Source organism: Sceloporus undulatus, chromosome 5, assembly GCF_019175285.1.
Source record: "Sceloporus undulatus isolate JIND9_A2432 ecotype Alabama chromosome 5, SceUnd_v1.1, whole genome shotgun sequence".
In the NCBI taxonomy this organism is placed as follows: domain Eukaryota; kingdom Metazoa; phylum Chordata; class Lepidosauria; order Squamata; family Phrynosomatidae; genus Sceloporus; species Sceloporus undulatus.
Window position 1 is genome coordinate 118,293,672 of NC_056526.1, and position 25,447 is coordinate 118,319,118.

At 41.3% G+C, this 25,447-nt stretch overlaps 1 protein-coding gene across 1 annotated transcript in view; it reads right to left on the minus strand.

Annotated features, from left to right (window-relative positions):
- The window catches only part of BEND4 (BEN domain containing 4), a 33,146-nt gene that overhangs the window by 7,163 nt on the left and 536 nt on the right, over positions 1-25,447 (minus strand). The window contains exons 1-4 of the mRNA XM_042470009.1: position 25,447; positions 9,503-10,062; positions 5,767-5,921; positions 1,205-1,445 (exon numbers count right to left, since the gene is read on the minus strand). The exon at position 25,447 is cut by the window's right edge and continues 536 nt beyond it. Of these exons, the coding sequence (XP_042325943.1) occupies positions 1,205-1,445; positions 5,767-5,921; positions 9,503-10,062; position 25,447 (957 nt within the window). The remainder of the gene's footprint in view (positions 1-1,204; positions 1,446-5,766; positions 5,922-9,502; positions 10,063-25,446) is intronic.

The following is a 25,447-nucleotide window of genomic DNA, read 5'->3' on the forward strand; positions in this document are numbered from 1 at the left end:
CAAAGTAATATCAAGTTATTCCTTTGAAATAAAGACACTGTACTGACTGCAATCAAGACCCATATTTTATTTAACTAAGTTTTCATGAGGAACCCCCCCACCACACCTAGAATTTTAGCAAGAGTGAATACTTTTCTTTCCTACCTTATTTGTTAAAAATCAGAATATTAACTAGTTTGAATCAATCATACAGTGCAGATTAAATTAAACTAATTAAAGTTTTTGGTTGATTAAATAAGAGCTGTTTTAAATCAACCTGAACATTTTTTGCTCAGTGTGGCTGTGGAAGCTGGAGGCTCTAATATCAGTGGGGCAGTGATTTTGCACTGGGTTTGACTCTACTTCAAAAGGTGCTACCCAAAGTGTTGAACCCATAGGAGGGAGTAGACACCAGCACCTGGGGAACCCCTCTTAAAGTTTAAACTAAAATCCAGAGCGAATTCCTCATGACCCTTATTGGATTTCCATGAATCCACTGTCAGTCTTTTCTTCTAAAGAATCTGTTTTAATTGTGCTTGGCTGCTAGAATGGAGAATGGAAAAGGAAATCTTGAAGATGATTTTTCTCTATCGAATTGAATCTTGCATTTAGTGCTATAAATTAGTGAAGGAAGCATGGATTATCTCCCACAATAAATGCTTTTGTTAAGGTTTGGATAATTAGCATGTTTGTTTAAATTTCAATTATTTCATTCAATTGCAAACTTTCTAGACACTTTATTCATTGGTTTGCCCACAGAATAACAGTTAGCAAACTACTGTACATTGTGAGCCAAGTTTCAGGGCATATGCTCAGTTAATAGGTGAGCCACTGGCCAGGCCAAGGAAACTTTACTGTTGCCTAGTAACAACTGAGTGTGAATCCTAGAAAATAGTTCCCAAAGATGTGAAACGCGAGAGAAGATTAGTAGTGGTGGCCAAGCCACCTTTCAGAGAAACTTTCCTGTCATTACTGGTTTCCTTATTACGGAACCTCAAAGCTCTCAGAGAACAGAGCTGGAAAACTGCTGGAGATATTGATGAAAAGATAGTTGACTGATCACTCTTGTCACTAACTGAGAGCTGAATTCGAGCCCCAAGACTCCTCATATTTACACCCCCTTTTCCTCTAGCCACCTGGATGCTAAATATTCTTGCATTAAGCCAGCGCCAATGTGGTGAAATGAGATTGCATATGGTGGACACCGAGTGAAAAGATGCAGTACCTCTGAGACATGTTACTTTCACTGGATCCAGAGGACGTCTTTCAGGACCAGTGTCTCCTGACTGCACTGACCTTTTCCTTTTTCCAAGGCCGCACGAGTACTTAAGCTCATCGGTGGTGAAGACAAATCTGATGAGGTACCGAAGGAGCCGCCGCCCATCTTTCTTTGAGGAGTTTACAGCCTCGTCCCATTGTTTGCTAGTGATGTAGACGGGGTAGTTGGTCAGCAACTGCTTGCTCCCCTGAAAAAGGAAAAATGGTTGCCTAGGTTGTCAGATGGCTGAAAGACAAGGGATGATGAAGTTAGCTGCCAAATAAAATTACAATTAGGCAGCTGCAAAGTGCTGACAATGAAAACAGACGCAGATGGGAATAAGGAATTGCTCATTTTGAAAGTGTGTGGGTTTTGTAAAAAATTACATTTGCATTTTCTGTAATAAAAACCAGTGAGGTATAATGAACACCTTGATAGAGGAACAGTCTATTTATAACATACTTTTGCAGGTAGGTTAAAAAGTGTCAAGATCCAGTGATTGGAAAAGCTATTTAAATATAATCGTCTCTCTTAATCTATTAAAATGTGTAAAAATGTCTTTTGAAGAGTGTGATCAAACAGGCCTTTTCCTGGCAGCTGGCAGATTGCTACTTCAGAAGCTTTTTTAAAATAAATCTATTTACATAATTAATGTATTACCTTTTGTTTAACATCCTTAGAACCTGACAGCAGTTATGTTGTGGGGGAAAAATTCTCAAGCAAGTCAACAAAACTAAAACTGCAAGATCCAAAACATCATTATTATTCATGAACTTCGTCTGAATGTATATGGATAGCTATGTGAGAATGATGCCACGCCTGCCCAAGAGGATGCTTCCCACAGGCTCACTTAGCTGATACTTCCTTAGAGTGTCCAGCAGCAGTGAAGAGTTCCAAAGGAAGCCCTTTTTACCCTTCACAGTGTGCATATATGCAGCAAATGACCAGACTGAACTGCTTGGGATGGCACCTCACATTAGAGAGGAAGATATTCCACTGCTCCTCCAAATCAGGACTGTTATACAGGAGGAGGGAGCTTTCCCCAACCCCATCTCTGTGTCCTTTGATCCCAAACAGTTCCTCAAAAAGGCCTATGGTGAGAAAATGCCAAGGTGCCATGGTGCAAACTGAAGATAGTATCTGCATTTTCTAAAGATCTGTGCTCAGTTTTGAGTACAGATTGAGTCTCCTTTATCCAGAATTCTGAAATCTGAAATATTCCAAAATCCAAATTGGCCATGAGTATGGCTAAGATAGTTCTTTCTGGTGGTTCAATATATACAAACTGTTTCATGCACAAAATTAAGAATATTGTATAGAAAATTATGTTCAAGCCTTGTGTATAAGGTGCATATGCAACATAAATAAATAAATGTCATGCTTAGACCTCCCATCTCCAAGGCATCTCATTATGTATGTGCAAACATTCCAAAATCCCCAAAACTCTAAAATCAAAAACACTTCTGGTCTCAAAATTTTTGGATAAGGGTGACCCAACCTGTACATTACTTTAATATACCTTTTACAGCTTTTTGCATGGCTACTCAGTGTTCAAAGTATCACCTAGGTGAGTTGGTAGAGGATGGTACCCTTAATGTGACATGTAGTTTGGTCTGACATTTGTTCACATTCATCTTTTGTCACCTGTGGCCATTTCTCTTTCTCCATTCTGCTTTTATGTTGTTATGAGTCTGACTTCACGGCTTAGCCAACGACTTTTCTTGGCAAGATCTATTTCAAGCAAGTTTGTCATTGCCTTCACTAAAATGGTGAAGGGTCTGGAAACCATGTCCTATGAGGAACGACTTAGGGAGCTGGGGATGTTTAGCCTGGAGAAGAGAAGGTTAAGAGGTGATAAGATAGTTCTGTTTAAATATTTGAAGGGATGTCATGTTGAGGAGGGAGAAAGCTTTTTTTCTGCTGCTCCAGAGACTAGAACACAGAACAATGGATGCAAACTGCAGGAAAAGAGATTCCACCTCAACATTAGGAGGAACTTCCTGACAGTAAGGGCTGTTTGACAGTAGAACAAACTACCTCGGAGTGTGGTGGAGTCTCCTTCCTTAGAGGTCTTCAAACAGAGGCTGGATGGCCATCTGTCAGGGATGCTTTGTGATTTCCTGCATGGCAGGGGATTGAACTGGATGGCCCTGTGGTCTCTTCCAACTCTACGAGTCTATGATTCTGATTCATCTTAGGCTGAGAAAGTGTGATTTGTCCAAGGTCACCCACTGGGTTTATATGGCTGAGCAGGGGATTTGAACCTTGGTCTCCCAGAGTTCTAGGCCAACACACAAACCACTGCCACACTGGTTTTCTCTCCCATTGCAGATGTAGTGTGATACACTGTAAAAGCAATGAAACAATGGGGAAACCTATGTTACGTATGACACCAGATTTCAAACTGGGCCAGATAACTGGAGCTCAGCTAAACCTTCATAGGGGATCATTAATTAGACAATCAGCACAATGGCTTGTCACCACTCTTCTCTTGCAATCTACAGATTCAGGGACATATAGTGGACCCCCCCCCCCACCTAAAAGAAATACCGTGGGACCTCAAGTCCCGTTGTTTTCAATGGCAGTGCGCTCTTGCATGTCGTGGTGCAAGCACCATTCCTTAAGTCTGAGTATAGCAAGCCCGCATATGGTGTGGGCATGTTGTAAATTACAGTTGGAATTCACAACCACAATTACAAATGTATAACCTAGAGTTATTCATTTGTAACTGGATTGTATTCATGCTCTCTATGTATTCAATAGTGTAGGGAATATATAGGGATCATAAAAGCCCACAGGCCTGACTTACTGGGCAGTAGCTACTGCAAGTGGTGAACAAACTGATATTTCCACCTCCTCCCATGTGTGATCTCTGGTGTGATAGTTAGAAATGGGATGCCTGTTGCAATTCTTCCTTGTACCGAACATCACTTCTGGGATAGGAGTAAAAGAGGCGTGGAATTCAGCTATACCCTAATTGACACAAGAACAGATTCTTGTTGTTTGCAGCAGCTGCTGCCTGGTAAGTCCTGACTAGGGTGGAATCGGGCCAAGAGACATTACCTAGATAAAGTGTACTTAAGTCTAGAATCTCAGAGGCTAAACAGACTGGCGAAAAAGCAAATCAGACCGGGGTGGAGTAAGGCCATGACAGCTGTACACCTCAACTCCACCCCCAAGTCATGCCACCCACCTGACCGCATGGCAGGCAGCATTATGGTGCTCCTTTGGCATGGCATTCAGAGTTATATTGTATTTTATATGTGTATTGGTTTTATTATTGTATTATTGCATTGTATTTTATTGTATTTTATGGATTTGCTGTAGCAAGTTTGTAAACCACCTTGATCTTTGGAAAGGCGGTATATAAATAAAATTTATTATTATTATTATTATTATTATTATTATTATTATTAGGAGCACCAAAAAGTGCCACCGCTGTGTCATAGGCACCCTTTTTCCGCTCCCAAAAGGAGCGGGATTTTGCTGCTTCTTTTGGGGTCAGAAAAATGCTGGATCGGAGACGCATCATATGGTTGTTGCAGCCTCGATCCGGCATTCAAAGGGGCGATGGAAAGGCACTCCTTTGGGCTCATCTGTTTTATCCTCTCAGTCACCATTCTTAAGTGCATTCTCAGCTCAAATTAAACAAGATGGAGGCCTCAAAGGCCTGGACAGTCACTATCTGGCCATGTAATGGCAGATTTTTTAGATTTCGTCTTCCATAATTCCACTTCATTGGCTTTGCTGGTGGAGATTCATGGGAGTTGTTGGGCCATTGTTGCCCATCCCTGCTTTAGAATATGAACACATGTCTTAGAATATAGCCCAGAAGTCTCAGCACACGTTCATGAGCTTCATGTCCACTGTTCAGAGGTTCAATGGGGATAGTTCTGTGAAGATAGACACTTATAAAAATAATAAATATAGTTCAGAATCCTGTTAATAACATACACTGGAGTAACCTCACATTATGCCAGCATATGTACTTTCTGAGGAGGAGGTATCTAGGTAATTCTGCACAACAATCTCCTTATACAGTCAGCTCTCCCCATAGGCGGGCTTGCCTTCTGAGGCTTTGAACTTACGTTGAAGGCAAACCCCAGCAAAAGTAATGGGCCATGTACCTGTGCTGCTGTGAGCACGCACCCCCTTGTTTTCTATGGGGCTTGAGCATATGCTCTTTTCCCCATATGCGGGGGAGGGAGTCCGGAACAGATTCCCCGCATATGGGGAGAGCAGACTGTACACAACACAGCTTGCATGTAGCAGAACACATCCTTACACCCAATGAGTGGCCAGGAAAAAGGAACAAATGTCACCCCTTTGGACTTCTAGGTCTAGGAAGGCAGTGACTATTTCTGGTGCTCAGGAACCTCCGTCCCCAGCCCTGTCAAGCTGCACTGCACAGCTGGCACTGTGGAAGCATACTGGTGGAGATTTATGTTTCAACCAGCGCTCAGACAGGATCTCTTGGCCTCTTTCATCTAGCACTTATTGACTTTTTCCCCTGGTACTCATGTGCTCACTGAAGCATCCAATCGAAAGGCACTTCTCATCATCCTCCTTCTCCTCATCATCATCCACACTACCTCTGCTGGCTGCTCCACCGGCTGTGGAATCATGAGCTGGTTGTGATGCTGGAGTACCGTCTTCAAGTAATCTAAAACAGTCTGGCAGGGCACTGTAGGGGAGACAATACACATGATTGTATATATGCTGCTTATTATTAAAAGCAAAAGAATAAATCTACAAAAAATAATCCCATCTCTCTTTCTCTGTTGACTTTGCAGCTCTGTAATGGGTGAAGAAGATGCCCAGAGCTGAGCAGCCTCACTCTTCTTCTCAAGATTCTTGAGAGATTAAAAAGGTTTCCCTTAGAAGGTACAAAAGATACAAATGGAAAATATACTTAAAAGGAAATGTATTGCTGGAGTAGGAAGGAAAAGAGAAGAGAACATAGCCTTCCCCTTAACAAACAGCACACCACCTCCTTTCTGCCACGCACAATGCAGTTTTTGCGAACGCAAATTTGTCATGATATCCAGATTATGGTTAATCCAAAATACCAAGCCACAGCAAACAGTCTCACTTTGGTGTGTGATCTGGAGACTAGACCATGGCCTCATGGCATGGAAAAACAATGAGTGAAAACCAAGAAGCGAAGCAGGGCAAATAGAGGAAAGGACTGCATGAGTCTAGTTAGGAGAGCACATTCATTTGGTGAGCTATGGTTTACCAGGAGATACCTGAACTGACTCTGTGTGCGTTCATTCTTACTCACTGAGAAGGCTAATACAGGACTGTCAGTGGAACAGAATACAATTCCAACCATATCCAAAAGAAAAGTTCCCAGGTGAAATCAAGCCTATAGTCCAGCATGTATTTTCCATCAGTGGCCAGACAGTAGACTTTGGGAAGTTTATAAGGTGAGCAAGATGGAGGCAGTCACTGACTGCCACTTGCTCTGAACTCCTGGTGAGTAGAGGTATGCCATCTCTGGATAGGCCCATCTATTGTTAATTTTCAAAATCTTTTTGAAAAGACACCCTTTCCACATAGATACAGGAAGAGTTATGGAAGTAAACACCATACACATGATGGGAAAACAAACAAGGCAAGGGAAAAAGAACAGCGTGGGACTCAGTTCTTTCTTGCAATCTAAAAACTGGTACAGTACTTCCTTCTCCTCTTGACATGTCCCTTTTTAATTTCCATAATATAGGGCAGGCCAGGGTATAAGGGCAGAACAGTTGTATAGGTTAGTACTTCATACTACTAGAAATGCAGCAGACTGGCAAGTCACTAGGCATGGATGGCTTCTCATGGTCAATGCCAAGTAATACCCTGGTAGATCGAATAAGCATCCCTCCAGAGCAGCACATTTCTTTCTGCTACCAACTGGAACAGTGAGTCACTGTTAACAAGTACAGAGGGGGCAGAGATTCTGTGTTAGTACTGAAGAAAAAGGTGGGAACACACCCACAATACAGAGCAATTCTTCGAGGAATAGGCAGAAGACAAGGAAAAAGAGGAAGAGGGAGTCGAAGGTCGAAGAAATTCTGGGATTCAAAACCCTTGAAAATGTTAGGAGAATGGGGAGTATCATGGGAGCACACCACTAGTTACCAAATGTTATTACAGGAACCAATAGTTTTCTTCCGTCAACCTGTGGGCACTAATATAGAGTCTTCACGCTTAATAGCTTCTTCTTCTGGTAATCTGTTCTATTTCTTTTTAAAGCTGTCCAGATTGGCAGTCCACACTACATCATCTGGCAGTGAATCCCAGTTTAATTAGGCACCGGGTAAACTTCCTTTCACCTGTTCTGAATTTTGCATCATTCAGCTTAAGTGGATGACCCCAGATGTTACTATTAGTATCCCTTACTCATTTTCTCCACACCATGTATAATGCTCTAGATCCCTGCTATCTCTCTCCTTACATGCTTTTTCTCTATGCTAAACACACCCAAATGGTGCCACAATTCTTCACCTCCTCTTCCTACTGAAAAGCTTATTCCTTGCCCACCTTTCTGTAAAAAATAACCCATGCACAAAACTGCATTAGCTCATCTACCTATGAGTGGCAGCTGAAATTTTATCTTCATATTCCAGAAAAGGTTACAATTATCTGAAAGACTGCATCACCCTTTATGAGCCTGCCCAAGCTTTAAGGTCTGTGAGGAAAGGCTTGGTATTTTTGTGCTAATAGTTTTTTTGTAGCTGTATTTTGTTTTATTTGTTGTAAATTTGTGCTTGGTGAAAATACAAAAAAACAACAGAGTATGTCTGGTGTCTTGATACAGCCAAGAGCCTGCACCAGAACAGCTACATCCCTGACAGGACACACAAACCTTCTAGTGGACTATGAAATGAGTATGAGGCACCCTGTGTGGTGTCCTGTTGCACAATCAGAGTTCCCATAGCACAATGAGCCCCATAGTATTCTGCTGTCCGTTGCACAATGGGACACATGATGAAATGGCTACACTGTTGGCTTGGTTTGTGCAATGGTCCCAGAGATGTAGCTCCCAGAGATGCAGATGTGTAGCACATCTATATTGTTGTAATAATGCAGTCTGATACCACTTTAAGTGATGTAGGTCCATCCTATGAAATCTTGGGATTTGTAGCTTTACAAGGTCTTTAGCCTTCTCTGCCAAAGAAAAGGTGCCTCACAAAACTAGAAATCCCAAGATTCTATAAGATGGAGCCATGGAGGTTAAAGAAGTGTCAAACTGCATTATTTCTACTTTGTAGATGCACCCTACATCTCTGCTCCCCTCCTGAGAACAGGAGTAATGTGCAATGTCACCACTTGCTTTTATGTGATTATAAATCAGCTTATGACACAAATACCTCTAACAGTATGTCAACCCACATTTCTATGGAATACAGTCCCTACTTCTATCAAGTAAACTTCATATAGATTTATAATGCAAAGACAAATGTACACTCATCCTTCCACATTCGCTGGGGTTAGGGACACAGGACCCCCATGAATGTGGAAAAAACGCAAATAACAAAAACATTATGTTTTTACTTGAGAGATCATCTCCTCTACCAATCTCTAGGTCCTCCAGTGTAACTCTGTGTCAACATCTGCCAGACACTGGCCATAGAATTGTGCTAGAGGAAATACCTAGTGGAGTGTTCTCTCTAGGTCTTTCAGTGCAACCTAGATATTCCTAGTGATCATATTAACAAAATCTGTGAATAATCAAATCTAGAAAAGTCAAAGCCGCAAATGTGAAGGGATGAATGTACAGTGCGCCTTGCTTTACGTTCCGGACTCCCTCGCGTAAAGCAAATTCTGTATATGCTCGAGCCCCATTTAAATGAATGGGGTTTGTGCACATGGTGGCATAGTGGCACGGAGGCACGTGATGGCGTAATGGCACGGCGGCACGTGCGCACCATGGGCGTGCATCCCATTAGTCCCTATGGGACGCGCCGCCCCTTCCTCCCCACGCGGCACATCCCATAATTCATTTCTTCAACTTAAGCCAAGGCTCAGAAAAAAAATCTTTGGGGGGGGGAGGAGATGGAACTACTGCTCCCAGAATCCCTGGGACACTGTGAGAGCCACAGTAAAAAAAAAGAAGCCTTTTCAAATTCTGACCTTGGTGCAACACATTACACAACCATGGTGAACATACTTGCCCCAACTGAAGTCCTACCTTGGTCAATGAGATTGAAAGATTTTAATCACTGGGCCTTATGTTTCAGGCACCTGAACTCCCATCTGTTTATGTGAAATTACCTGGAATGCTTTCCAGCTTTCGTCGGAGTTCTTCATTTTCTTGTTGCAATGAAATTACCTCCTGCTCCAGCTCTTGACATCGTGGGCAATAGCCTTCCTCTTCTTCCTCTTCCTCCTCTGGAAGTGTAGATGACGATGGGTGACCATGGGACTCAGAAGTCGCTGGAGATGTCCATCCACCTAAAGTGTGTACTGGAGATGTTGAAAGTGGATCCACATCTGCCAAATGGCCAAAATCACTCATGGAGGAGGTGTTCTGAGATGGAAAGCTTCCAGAAAGCAAATAGTTTTGAAGGGAATCAGTAAATACTCTTAGAAAAGCAGATGTTTGCTGCTTCTTGTGCATGTACTGCAACTCTAGGTCTAAGTTGTCTGAAGTCTGACTATGGACCATTTTCCCAAGCTGGCATTGTTCTGGTCTTTCATTAAAGCTCATGCTCTCTTGCTTTACACAGGACACCAATGCCTGAGAACGGCTGCTGTCCAGAAGTTTTCCACCACAGTTTAAAAGGCTAAGAACCCGACTGCACTGCTGGGCAAAGGCATCCAGAATCATACGACTCTCTGAAACAGAAGAGGAGATGAATCACAGAAACTTAAAACAGAGCCAGCTACCTGTCATAATACTGATTAGGCGGTGGATATGAGTAAATAGATTGTATCTAAACACACATAGTCTCTCTTTAATAAGCAAAACAAAAACACTCAGACATATTAAATTTACAGAGGTTCTATTCTTGTTCATTTGTAACCTGACTTTCAGCTGTAAGCCCAGGCTGAGTAACAAGTGGTCCTCTAAATACTGGAATAGAACTTCTACTATCCCAACAATTGGTCAAGCTGGATGAGGATGACAGGAACTAAAGTACAACAACACTTGGGATGGTCACAGCCTCCTTACCTGTGTTCTAGGGCAAACTAGCCCGTGTGTTGGAACCAGACTTAAATGGATTTAGAGCAGGTCCACTGTAACCAATAGGAGCTATTTTAGGCCATGTCTACACCAGCCAGAATACTCCAGGCTGCTCCTAGAGTATTCTGGCCCTAAATGTGCCCCAGATCCCCCACATTACCTCTCCACTATGTAATGATGCTGAGTAACTATCTACACAAAGGTCCTGATGTATTACTTGGTACAGCCACCATGAGTTACTCCCTCTGAGGTCAGAAACTAGGTGCCCAACACCAAACACATTGCTGGTGCCTCACTGTGAGTTCAGAGGTGTGACTTGCACCAGAGGTGGGAAGCAACACAGTGGGATGTGTGTGTAGACAGCTGCTTGGCATTGCTATGAAATGCTCTGGGGATTCCTGCAAAATACAGAGCAAAAGGGCAAGTTTTTTAACACCAGGATTAGGGAGGGACAGGGTGGATTCGGTGCAGAACTGGATTCACACTGTTAAGAAAGTCTGCACTCATATTGGGGATCTGGTCCTGTGTCATATAGACAGGTTGTGGTGAGGACTAGGTCTGTGTAACAAATCCTTACTCATGACTAACTTAAGCCCCATGGGTTTCAATTAGTATATTCTGAATAAGACAAGTCTCAACTAGCCATTTCAGATACGGAAAACCACTTTTAGAGAAGTGGCATGGACTGAGGAAGCAGTCGGGAGGTTGGTGCTTACCCTTTTAACAACTTCAAATCACAACCCCATAGCCTTTTCTCCTGCACAGTTCCAAATGTATAATTGTAAGGGTAGTCACAGTAATGCTACACACTTCTGCATATAATAATGCAATGATGAGTATGAAATCAATGTAAAAGCCACTCATTAAAATAAATTAAAAATTCTTGTGAGATCCTTTTTAAAAAGGATAGCAAAAGAACCAGTTACCACCAGAAACCTCCCTCAGTCTTCAAATGTTGGGTGTAGAAGATATCTTAAGGTCTTTCCAGCAGTTAAAATATACTGTATAAAGCTTAGCAAGGCTCACAGTGGAGGGGAAGGCATTCCACCGGGGCAGAGCACTTCAAAAAATCAGTGAGTTTCTGATTTCAGCATGCATGCATACCATTTAGCCAGCTGGTTTGTAGCATCAGCATTCCAGAGAGATAGTCTTTCAGACAGGGATTCCCAGTATTTTGTCCCAAGCTTTTGCTGGACTTTAATTTCCAGAAATCCCATCCAGAACAGCCAACGGCCAGGGCTTCAAAAAGTTGTGGTCCAATAATCTGGGGACCCAAAATTGAGAACCATGCTCAACTCCTAATCATTGGTTATGTTGGCTAGGTCTGATAAGAGCTTCTGGTCAACTGTTCACCCCTGACCTGATTAAAATGATCTAGCCACAAGGGTGGGCCTGGTTGCACAAGTCTCCTGTGTGGCTGGGAGAATATTTACAGTGCAGTCACCGCAATAGTGGCACAATTACAGGTGAGGATATGAAGCCACTGAGATATCAAAAGTTTAAGATACATTATTGTAACTGACTAATTGGATGCCAGCTTATGTTTATTGACTATTAAAAACCCATCCATTAAATAAGGCTGCAAGAAAAGAGGTCCTCTGGCATGGTGATGTGGCCACCAAGAATGTCTTCAGCATTGTGCTTTAGAAAATGAATAGCATTTGGGACCTTGGAAAGTGAATTGGATGGTTCATGGAATAACTCAGGTCCTTTCTCCTGAAAAATCTGAATCGAATAGTGATACCTTGAATCAGATAAACTGCTGAAAAAGCAGATTATCTGGAATTCATCTTCAGAAGTTTTAGGTCTGATGGATTCTAGAGCATCACCACTCTGTCTTGGGCAAATCTGAGACTGACAAACAGTATAGAGAAATGGGGTATTTTTGCTAATGTTCAGGCTACACCTTATTGTATTTGCAAATAATAACCCTTTCCATATTGACCACCTGTAGAACTGAGAAGATTTTGGAAAGATGCTTCTCAGCCTTGAGCATAAGAAGATAAATTGACACAAAGTTCAACGTCTGTTAACTCTCTGGATAGCAAATATATTGGTTGGAATATCAATCTTTCTACCCAAAACTTCACTGCTCCTTGTTCCACTTGGTTGATTATTAAGTTTTGGTTTGTCACTTGGTTGTGTACCTGGGAATTCAAAGGAAACACATGCACACAGAGATGCTAGGATGAAACTCTCACATTGCACATTTCAAGGGTGGCACCTCAATTTTCCTTGAGTCATTACAAGAAAGTCTGCAGTTCACCTCCAGTCTACATTCTGTTTTATTAGCAGTTGTATTGGTATTCTGTTCAGTCAGATTAGTAATGACCACAAGATAAAAGACAGGTAGTCCTGACCACATTGCATGGAAACAAGCTGCTATAGGAGCCACAGTTCTAAACACACACTCACTCCTCTGCTAACATTCTGATTAGGTGATAAAAGAATCATGAAATTTTAAATAGCAGTGGAAGCCTCAATATAAGGTTGCCTTTCCTCATTATTCACTCATTTCATTTCTCTTTTGAAAATATCAAAGGAAGATATTGATTGAAACTTTGTAATTCAAATACAGAGCAGTTTTTCATTCGTTTTAATCCTCTAATCAGATTCTAGACCCAAAGCTGTATTTACTGTGCGCATTTTAATCAGAATGATCCAAAGTTTTCAGAAGTTCCTCTCTTTTTTGTATTCTTTTGCCACTTTCCCTACTGACAAAGCAAGCAAGATATGAATGGAGGTCTGAAATGGTATTGTATAGTGTGTTAAGCATTATGATTTACCCAAGGTGACAGAAATGATCCACCTCTGATGGCACATTTAAATAGCATATTACATTTTAAAATCAGGAGAAAAAAATTGTGGCATAAAACTATTGCCATATTGACTCTCTTTCCTTTACCAGATAAGGATGATATTATACTGTACAATGAAATAGGCTACAACCAGTTTTCTCATAAAGCAAGGAAGGGCAGATACAAATGAGACATAATTGGTCCAACAAAGAGCTTATATTGTTGCAAATTCTTAGACTTGCATGCTTTAGTAGTCGCATGTGTTGTGACAGTGAAGAGGCTTGAGAGGACAGTAAGAGGACACTGCAAGTCATTGTAAAATAGTGAAACTTATAAAAGCATGTGTGGAAACTTTGACTGTCCAAATATCTGGAACTATGAATCTCATCATTCTTTACCATGGCTCATGTTGGCCAGAGGTTATGGATCCTGAAGCTCAAAACATCCGGAAGGTAAAATCTTCACTATTCCTTTTCAAATATAATCAGCTTGGTAAGTTTGATGAACATCTTTGTTGACCTGAAGGATTGCTAACAGTATATACAACAAAGGGAACAAAGTGGAACACAAACAGGCTTGGATAGTTTCAGTAGTGCTGGACAAACTTAAGTCCCTCAGATCTTAAACTCAACTAGATACTGGATAAGTGTTCCTAATCTTCCAATACTATCAGAATTTCTGTGGACATAAAAGCTTACATGGAAAATCAGAAAGGGTAGATGTTAACTTTACAAGCCTGCATACATTGCTCTGGTTCAAAGGTATTGCCATATGAACTCAACTATAAGTCATGTAAATTGAGGACAGGTTTGGTGCCAAAATTATGGATTTTGATATGACCTGTGGATAAGTTGAGGGTAAAACTTAGGGACATATAACAAAGGATCTAAAGGATGAAGCAAAGGAAAATGATGCCAAAGAATTCATAAATTCCAGCAGGCATAACTGTTTGTGCTCTCCCTAAAAGCTGGATGGATAAGAGAGTGAGGCAGGGGTGAATCAGTGCTTCTAGGAGGACATATTACACTCTTGCCTTTCACTGGGGGGTGGTTCTTTTTTTTAAAAAAAGAGTTATTGTACAGTACTTACACTGACTCATGGATAAGTCGACTCAGAGTTTTTGGGTCAATTATTTGAGTGACATTTCTAAACTTATACAATCAGCCCTCTGTTTTTGCAGGGGATCCATTTCGGACCCCCTCCCCTGGCACGAAAACAGAATTTCGCACATATTGAAGCCCCATAGGCTTGAATGGGGGTGTGCGCCCCATGTTAATGCCCTCTGTTTCCTCCTCTCAAGTGAGGATTGCACAAACAGAGTGGCAACTGTACATGAGTATATACATGATCTCACAAAGACCAACTGTAAATGAGTCCATAGAGTTCTCTGAACAAGGATTGAGAATCTCTTTCAGACTGGGGACAAATTTCAACTTCAGTAACGTTGTCAGGTGCTGCATTCCCATGGTGGATGGAGCCCAAGACAGAATGATGGGACCAAAACTGCCATTATGTTTTAGCCTCTAATTGGGTCTTCTAATTGGGATTGTGGGAAGAAGGGGAAAGATTAAAGCCGCCTCCCATGGTCATGACACAATTTGTTCCCTATTTCATATATCTAATAATGAAAAACCAACAAATTCAGGGCTTGGAAAAATTACCTTCTTTTGATTAAAATTTCCAGAATGCTACAGTGAACAGTGCTGGCTGGAGTTTCTGGGATATGTAGTCCAAAAAGTAATTTTTCCAACCTCCCCGTCATATCTAAGATCCCATTTTGGGAGAAAGATGGGATATAAGTGCAATAAATTAATACATATTTAGCATGTACAATGAGATCTGGAAAACGCAGTTCAAATTTCATTCCAGCCATAAACTCACTTTCTTCCTTGTAAGCCATCAATTCTCCAGTTCATATTTCCTTCCTATCCTGCAGTTTGGGAACAACACTACTAATCTGCTCAAAGGATAATTATAAGGAATACTTGTTTGAAGGGATATGAACCTGAACCTCCCTGTAAACAGACAACCATTTATGTAGCAAGAAAGAACTGCATTATAAAAACTTGTCTTTGACTTGCTCAGACCATTGATTCATCTAGGCTGGAAATGGACATGCTTCATACTGTCCTGTTTTGACTGCCTCTGGAACTCTGAAGGGCTGAAGTGCACTCAGCCTTCTGGGGAGGGATTTTGCTGTTTGGGGCAATAAAACAACAATTAAGACGTTTTTGGGGTGGCAAGGAATATTTTACACTTGAAAATGTGGTGGTTTGGGACCAAAAATATGGAAAGAGATACTGAGTTGGAGGTGGGCCATGTAGATCCAAAGAACTGTACTGAATTCCCTCTCCAGTCCAATTCAGCCTGCAAAATAGACAGTTCCTATTCTTTATCTAGCCAAAATTTATCTATACAGTATAGTGATTAGCCACATTTTTTCAGGTTGCGGACAAAGAATTCTTCCCACCCTACCCTCCGAGTCCAAGGAATGTTTGCACACAGAGCATGTACCACCGAGCTACATCCCTTCCCCTTGAGCTCTGTCTCTTCCCTTTGCCTCCAGGCAAGGACATTTTTCAAAGTTGGATGAAATTATGCTTCTCTTTCCTCTTGCAGGGAGGTAGATATTCTTTTTCTTTTTAATTTTAAATTTCTCCCATTACAAACAGTCCTTGTCGTATAGATATAACACTCAATTTACTCTTTCTTTCCCTCCCATCTTAGTTAATAAACCTAAATATACATCACTGTCTATCACCATGGGTCTAAATCATCTTCAAAATAGTGACAAATGGGTTGTACGTTGTTCTTAATATTCAAAATATGCTTCTTCAGGAAAAACGTTTGATCAGACAGCAGTTTAAATCCAGAATTCACACAAGTAATATAAATAATGAAGGGCTTCCAAATTTCTTCAATTTCCCCCTTTGATTTCTCTTCTTGCTACTTTCATTTTATTTATTAGTTTTTCTAAAAGTGCTATAGACAGCACTTTAATGGTCCACTTTTGCACCAAAACACCTTTTAACATTTCCCAAGATTTCACAGTATCTAATCTTGTAGCACTTAACAGAAAGGAGACAGATTTTCAACTTATATTAGTCTACACCCATGGTGTGTCTGTGCGTGCGTGTGTTTTATGGGCTAGTCGTTTTTAGGATTTATTTGCAAGACTGATAAAACATTAAGCATTATTATTAAAATATAAGGTGCAATAGTTTGAAATACTCATTGTCATGCAGGAGGGGTATGTGACAATGAGGAAGAAGGTCAGTCAATATATCTATTACATTTATGAGCTTTTAGGCCTGGTTGATACTCTCACCTTTCATCTCTCTACAGGTGACAGGGGAAAGTCAGTGTGGGGTAGTTTTTAGAGAGCTGCAATGAGACTTGGGAGATCCTGATACAAATTGCCACTGAGTTATGAAGCTCACTGGGTGACAAAGGGCTAGTCTATCCCCTAGCCTTATCTACATAGGACTATTGTGAGGGTAAACCTTGATTTTGCCATTTTATATAAGGGACCCCACTGTATGTACTTAATAATAATAATAATAATAATAATAATAATAATAATAATAATAATAATTTGTTTTATTTATATACCGCTATTCCAAAGATCATAGCGGTGAACAGCAAGTAAGCTAATTAGCAAGTAAGCTAATTTGCCCCCAACAGTCTGGATACTCATTTTAGCTCCCTCCTCGGAAGGATGCAAGCCTGAGTCGAGCTTGGGCCCTTTTGCTGGTCTTGAACTCGCAACCTTGTGGTTTTGAGTGAATGGCAGCAGTACAGGCATTTAACCACTGCGCCATGGGACTTGAACATCCATGGATTTTGTCATCACAAGCTGACATCAAGGGCCCACTGTAAATGTTTTACAAGCTTGGGCTGTCTGTTTTGAAGCAAAAGTGCATATGACATAGTTGCTTTTGGTCAATGCAAAAACAAAGAACAAATTTGAGGCAAGCAACCCATAAAACAATACACAAATTAAAACACAAGATTATCTATGCAGTTTACAATCTAAGGTGAACAATCTTTTAATCATCTGGCGATGGTATGGTCTATGATCCACCGCATACAACGGGCCCATAATACTGAATTACATGGCAATTCCAGTAATATTTGAATGGTTCCGATACATGAAAAACCCAGCATGTGTGAATCTAAAAGGCGTGGACCATTTCCCTCTTCCCTCCAAAATATCAAGGAACCAGAGATGCCTCTGGGTCTTATGCACAATAGATTCTACACCCACAGAGACTATTAAAATACTGCAGCATTGCCATGGCTCAATCTGTGGATGCTGGAAGCTGCAGCCAGTGAGTAAAGAACACAGGTGTGATCAACCTATGAGCAAGGAGAAGTCAGGGGGAAATGAACTCAATTCTAAGCACAAATCTTTCACCTCAAAGGGACCCTGAAAGTCACAAGGCGAGCCTATGTCAGTTCCAAAAACAACGTCTCCGTACTCCTCAATTGTGCATAATAACTTCTGCAGTTCCTGCAGGCTGATTTTCTGGTACCAGCAACAGTTTGAAGTGATAAGGTATCTACTGGATTGAACTGACTAAAATATTTGTATTATTAATGCCTCAATTTGCATATGCCTCAGTCTTCCTTCCTATTTTACCTGAAGAACTAAACAACCCCATGATACTGAAAAATACCTCAGACACATCACGCTGAAAAGTATGAAATGTTCTGATAAACAACAGCAATTTCAGCATTCAGCTGGCGTGCTGTTGTTTTGCTGTTACTTTCCCAGACATCTCTGGCTACCTCTGACTTGCGTATACCTTTCATTCTCCTATACCAATAAAGCAAGAACACTCTGTATCCAATCATATTTACCAGACAGTTAAATGTCTTCTGAAGGACATTCCACCCCTGTCTTTGCAGCACGGGTGTTTTGATAATGAAACAATATCATAATCTCTCCTTTCCACCCAAACAATCTGTATTTGCTCAAAGATATCACAGCAACAGATAATTACAAATATGAAAGAACTGTTTCTGTAACTGATATGAATATGGAAGAGAAACTGTGAGCGCAGGCATCTGAGTGCTTTCGGCACAGAACAAAGTGCAAGAAGAGAAAATCTGAATCATGTACTTTTCAAAGGCTTCATCCAGTAATTAAATTGAAAATATATATTATAGCATCTGCAGCTATTGATGAAAGCATGCAAACATGTGGGATATTGAAATTGCTTGAAACCAGAAGGCACCTCCACACAAGCACACCAATTGATCGGTATTTTTTAGCCTATTAAACTGTTGTGTTTTCTTCCACAAAGGGCTGTTGGAGCTTGGTGAGGATAATAGGAGTAGTTTGGGCCTCTCGGCTATAATTCTGTTTAGCCGGAATGACGGTTACCTAGAGTTGGTAGTACAGCGATACCCTGAGAAAACATTTAGCAAAAGCTGAACCTGTCTAAACAACAAAATGAATCCTAAAGGTCATTATTGTCTAATAATGATGATTCCTACAGGTATAAGAAATACTGGCTCTACATGAGATGAAGGATATAAAACTTGAACTGTCACACATCCTCTTACTATATGCAGAGCACTTTGAGAGACTGACAGCATCCCTCTGTAGATACATTCAGATGGTTTAGACGTAAGGCACCAATTAACCTAAGAATGGGAATCTGTATATGCTCTTGTAGTAGTACAGCGGGGCATATTTCCACATGGTACCATCCCCAACCACTGAACATACAACTATAGGAGCAGACACTTTCCAACTCGAGAGGTGATTTGATGGCAGACAGGGGCTGCATCCACACTGCAGAAATAATTCAGGTTGAGATCGCTTTAACTGCCATGGCTCAGTGCTATGGAATTCTGGGAACTTTAGTTTGTTGTGGCACCAGAGCTCTCTGGCAGAGAAGATTAAATGTCTCACAAAATGACAAATCCCAGAATTCCATAGCACTGTGCCATGGCAGTTAAAGTGGTGTCAAACTGGATTGTTTCTGCAGTGTGGATGCAGACAGACAGACAAACACCAAGATAAACATACACCATCCACTGTTCTATATGACTACCCCAGCAATCCTGTTTTTTTGGGGGGGAGGGGTAGGGGTAGGAAAGAGACCTTGCTCCCATTCTTTATCTGGTCTATATATAGAGGGCAGCATTTGATGCATCCAAAGAAATTGAATGTAGGCAGCCATTTTTTAAAAAATACACTTGCTAAAAAAAGGGGGGGGGAGAGAAGCTATCAAAGCAGGCTTCCAATTCCTGCCCTTCTCCCTGTTCTCCAAAATAAATAAATAAGCAAAGGATGTGTCAAAATAGACGGATGAGTCAAGATGCCCAGTTCTGTCAAAACCAGATGGTTGTCTCTCAGTATGCAGCCTGTTCAGTCAAACCCAGAGTATTTCCTTGGACCCTCTGTATATAAAACAGGGATGCTGTTATTTGTGATGGCAAACAAAAGCAATCATGCCTGCCAAGCACATACTATAACAGGCAGCCTTTCAGCTCTGCTAGACAGAAAGTAATTAGAATGCTTTTAATGTCCAAAAGAATGATGCTGATAGGCTGCCACAGATGTGTAGATTTATGAATATTTATACGGTGGTTTATAGCTGACACTTTTATCAGTTGAAGAAGATAAAATATCTGCCTGACTCAAAAGCTTGACAGTCAGGTTAATAAAATCTCATTAAAGAGAATGACCTATGCAATTATATAGGATTTATTGTAATTCATTTTTGATTGTAGTCTGCTTAAAGATGCAATTTCCCATTTCCTGGTGCCAGATTTAGGCTGCATATTAAGAACTACGTGAGCTCCAATGCCAAGCCATCAATAGATGAAGAGGGAAAAGGGGGGGGGGTCTATTTAACATCTTTGTAGGCTATACCTTCAGAGGCAGAAATATTTTGATCTTGTCTTCAACTCAATCCAATCCCCACCAGAACACACAAATGGCTCAGCACATCTATTTTGTTTTCATCTATTTTCTGCTTACAGTCTAGGGCCTCTACCAGTCACTGGAGAATGGCCTGTCATTCTGATAGTTATTTCTGTTCTTTTTTTCGCCTCATCGGAGAAGTAAGTATGTGGCTCCCTTTTAAAAGATTAGGTTGCGGAAGAGAACTGAAAAGGCAATAATCATGATCACAAGACAGCTATGAGAAAAATTTGTTACCAATACTAATCTGTTTTTCAGCAAAAAGGTCTTGACACACCCTGAAACACTTTTGTTCAGAGGTGGATTTTTAAAAATAAAAAATCAACATCATGAGAACAAGAGTTTCTGCAAGAGCTGTTACAAGAGGAGGTGGCTGGATCCTGCGTGCTTTTATTGTTGCTAAAAGACGTACATTTCAAGGTTGGAAAGATAAGCATTCAACCATTAGAAGATTTCACTACTTTAGCTGCTCCTCAGTGTGTATTTTATGGATGTAAACTTCATGAGAATGTGTTCTCAGAAATACAATCCACTTATATTAACGCATAAGCCTGGCCTACGTTCACTTCCTATGCATTTCTCCCACTTTCCCCCTTTTTAATAATCATACTGATGGGATGCTCCTTTTTTCCTACAAACAAAATATGTAAAGCTGTGGAATCTCTTATCTTCACTCAAGAAAAGCCTTGGTATATCTCTAGTGTGTGATCTGGCTGTCAAACTGGATTGGTGGAGGAACACAGGGATATGCGTTTCACATGCTGTTGATACCACACTAATTCCATTTGCAGAGGAGAAGTGTCAAGTCCAGATCTGGCACACATCACAATGAGTGTGAATGCATACTGGAATGGGAAGGCAAAGTCCATATTCAGAGGAGGACACATTGAGCAGCAACAGGAAACCTTATTTAACCACAAGAACCTAAATTCAAATATTAATTCTAACTAGACCCACTGAATTAATGGAAATATGATCAATAATTATGTAAGTCTCATTTATGCAGTCAGTCTGCTCTATCTGGGACTGAGATTTAGGCCATAGGACCTTCCTGGAGTCTTTATGAGCGATATAAACTTTGAAAGTAACTGAGGGGGAGTCGCTGTGGAGGACATGGGGAGGTTGCAAGGCTCCTGGAGGGCAGAAAACCCCCCGTTTTGGTAGGGGCATGGGAGATTCCTGCAGGGGACAAACCTGCTTTCCCCATAGCAGAGGTTCAGTCTTGCAGTCACCACCATGAAACTGATGAGAGGAACAGAGAATACATGGGAACTTCTGCCCACAGCATCTGTTCCCTGTTCCCTTCCATCTTTTCTAGCCTTCTTCTGATTCTGGGTGTCTCGCAAACTACAAATCCTCACACAACATTTTGTTTGGTGTGCCACACTGCTGAAAAGACTGCTGCCAATGGGTTGTTGGAAGGGCTCAGACACACAGCAAAATGACAAGACCTAATCTTGAGGGAAAATGACTTCAGAAAATTTGGGAATCAGCATTTGTGGCTCAAATATTTTGTAGCCTGAGGGAAAGGACAAGATGGCACTTTCTTTCCCTTCCTTGCTCTAATCCCATCCAAAAGGGATTTGCAGTCAAAACCAGATTTGTAGTCAAGATTTATTTTAGCACCAAAGTGAGGACAGCATCCTCATCAGCACAAGAAGGTAATACCAGGAGGTGCAGAGTAGGCCACCTGACAACATATAACTCTACCCATTCTGCCCCATTTCTGCCGCCAGAGGAAGTTGCATTCCTCCCTCTAACAGTAGGACCAGTCCTGCTCTTGGCAAAGGCTACAAGCAACCCCATGTACCTTAGTCAGTAACCAGGATTTTGTGAGAAGGTCACTCTGAGGGGAGGATGGACAGACGCAGGTCAGAGCCCCACTCCAGATCTTCACATTAAAGATCAGCAGCAGGTGGGACTACAGTTGTTTTTGACTGCAATTCACATTATTCCTTACTCTTGGCTATGTTGTCCAAGTCTGAAGAAAAGTATAGGTGAACAACATCTGGAGGGCTGCAATTCCCCTCCCCTTCAATTAGATCAATAATAAGATCTGTTTTCACACTCAATATTCTTTTCACACACGCTTTCCTTGCCTTTGGATCAGCAGCAGGGGGAAGGGGAAACAGACAGCTAAATTGCAAAGAGCAGATATGGGCCTTCAATTGCTGATTTCAACTAGAGATGGAAAGAATCTTTCAAAATAGTAAAAAATGGTTGGAAAATGGGTTTCTTCAGTGTTAGGGAATCCTGATGAGGAGACTCCTAGAGCTTAGGATCCTTCCACTTTGGTACTTATCCTATGTGAAAAACACACATAGGGATTTGGTGCATAAAATGACATTTTCTGTGCAAAAGGAAGGAAGAAAATCATAAAATTATTCTTGCCTGTGAAAATGCTATTTATGAAGATTTATATCCCTCATTCAAGAAGACATGGTGTTGTCAGGGATGGAGATTACGGCTATTAAAAGACAGAGCTAAAGCAGTCTGTGCCTGACTGAAGGCTGCTTTTGTTTCTCCTGCACACACAATCCAGGTCTGAGTTCTACCACTAAAAACTGGCTTTAAAGCTGAACTGACTTGTTTTTCCAGTGGCTTCTGAAGGGCTCACAAGTCCAAACCCAATCTTTTGAGAACTTTCTTTTCTTTTCTGGATAAAACATCATATATGTCTCAGCTGGAATACACCCACATTTTCTGAGACTTTCCTCCATTTCCACAGGCTGTACACCATTCAGAAGCCGTGAATTTCTAAACACAGAGATTCCCTACAGGATGTGTGAACCAGGCCACAAATGCTCATGAGAGTTGGCACAGTACGGCTACTGTGTTGCCAGTTCAAATCTCTGACCATTTATCTCAGCATCCCCCACCTCTCTGCTGCCATGCTCAACCCGTAACACAGGGACACTGACCACCACTTCATAGCAATGTGGCATTGTCAACTTGAATACTCCTGAGGCGCCCTCTGCAAATACAAGGTGTCCAAAAATTACTTTACAATTTCAATTGTATACAGCATGAAATTAAAACTGCAAAAGTAATTTTTGGATCCCTTGTATGAGTTGTGTTATCACTGTACCCCCTGTATATACTCATGGGTGCTTTCCATCTGGCAGGGAGAAAAAAAGCAAACATGGTATACTAAAAACTCATCCAGGGGTAGCCGTGTTGCCCATGTACCAAAGTACAGTAACATCCCAAAACCACAAAACAGTGATAGCTTTACTGGCCACCCAAGACACATGTTACAAGCTTTGAAAGATCTACTGGGTTCTTCATCAGGCAAAGAAGTTAAAAATCATACAGAAGGAAAAATATTATAATTTTAATATAACATCATTTAAAAATGTAAAACATAATTTTAAAATAACTTTTAAATTAGAATCTCCCCCCTTCCTGTATGATTTTGAACATCTCTGCCTGATGAAGGACTCAGTAGAGCTTTGAAAACTTGTATTTTGTGCATTTTGGGTGGCATACAAAATTAAGGGACCGGCGGGGGGGGGGGGGGGGGTTAGTGTTGCTTCACACCACATCACAAGCGCATTCTTGTTTGTTGTGGTGTGTCTCTGAGTCATTTTTTACTTCTGGCGACCTTAAGGCAATGAACCTATGGTGGGGTTTTCTTGGCTAGTTTGTTCAGGGGGTTTGCCATGGCTACCCATGTGTGCTTTACAGCAATAGCAAGTACATTTCTATACTGCTAACACTAATTAACAATCCATAAGTGGTTTACAATGTGTAAGCTATTTCCCTCCAACAAGCTGAGTACTCATTTTACCAACCTATGAAAGGATGGAAGGCTGAGTGGACTCTATTAGTTATGCTTTAATTTTTTGTTTATTTTTAATGTTAATTTTATATGGTTTTAATTAAATGATTTTAACTGTTTTTAAATCTTTACAGTAAAATTTACCGTTTTTATTTTGTGAGCCACCTTGCGTCGGTCCCTTTTTTTGGGAGAAAGGTGGCACAGAAATGAAATCAATAAGTAATAAATAAATAAATAAATAATCTGAGGCTGAGAGAGTGTGACTTGCCCAAGATCACCCAGTGGGTGTTTTATACGTTCGGACCCTGCACATACATGCATTCCTATGTGGCCCTCCATGTTTGTGGCTTTGACTTTTGCAAATTTGATTAATATGCTCTCTCTAGGAATCTCTAGGTCCTCCAGAAAAATTCTGCCAGACGTTGACCACAGAGTTGTACTGGAGGACCTAAAGATTCCTAGAGAAAACACTTCTCTGGGCATTTGTAGGTCCTGCAACATGATTCTATGGCCAAATTCTGGCAAATGTTGACCACAGAGTTGCACTGGAGGACCCAGAGATTCCTAGAGAATTGTGCTGGAGGAGCTACTGATGCCTAGCGGAGTGTTCTCTCTAGGTCAGTGGTTCTCAACCATCCTAATGCTGCGATCCTTTAATACAGTTCCTTGTGTCGTGGTGACCCCCAACCTGTGGTGTCTCGGTTTCTATAACCATTGGAAATATGTGTTTTCTGACAGTCTTAGGTGATCCCTGTGAAAGGGTCATCTGACCCCCCCCAAAGAAGATCACAACCCATAGACTGAAAACCACTGCTCTAGATCCTTCAGTGCCACTCTGTGGTCAACATCTGCCAGACGTCGACCATAGAATTGCGCTGGAGGAGCTACAAAGGCCTAGTGGAGTGCTCTCTAGGAACCAGTGCCACTCTGTGGTGAACATCTGTCAGACCTCGACCATAGAATTGCACTGCAGGAGCGACAGATGCTTAGTGGAGTGTTCTCTCTAGGAATCTCTAGGTCCTTCAGTGTGACTTTTAGTTAAAGTTGACCGTAGAGTTGCGCTGGAGGACCTAGAGATTCCTAGAGAAGATATTAATAAAATCCGAGAATAATCAAATCTGCAAATATCAAAGCCACAAATATGGAGGGATGAGCGACTTGTCCCTCCACATTCACTGGGGTTTGAGTCACAGGAATGTGGAAAAGCCACAAATAACAAAGCCACTCTAGGAATCTCTAGGTCCTCCAGTGCCACTCTGTGGTCAACATCTGCCAGACATTGAGCATAGAATTGCACTGCAGGAGCAACAGATGCTTAGTGGAGTGTTCTCTCTAGGAATCTCTAGGTCCTTCAGTATGACTTCTGGTTAAAGTTGACCATAGAGTTGCGCTAGAGGACCTAGATATTCCTAGAGAGGACGTATGAATAAAACCTGTGGATAATCAATGTGCAGAGTGTAGGAGGAGTGTGCATGGGGCATAGCAGAGCCAGTGTGTGGGGTATACCTGCGCT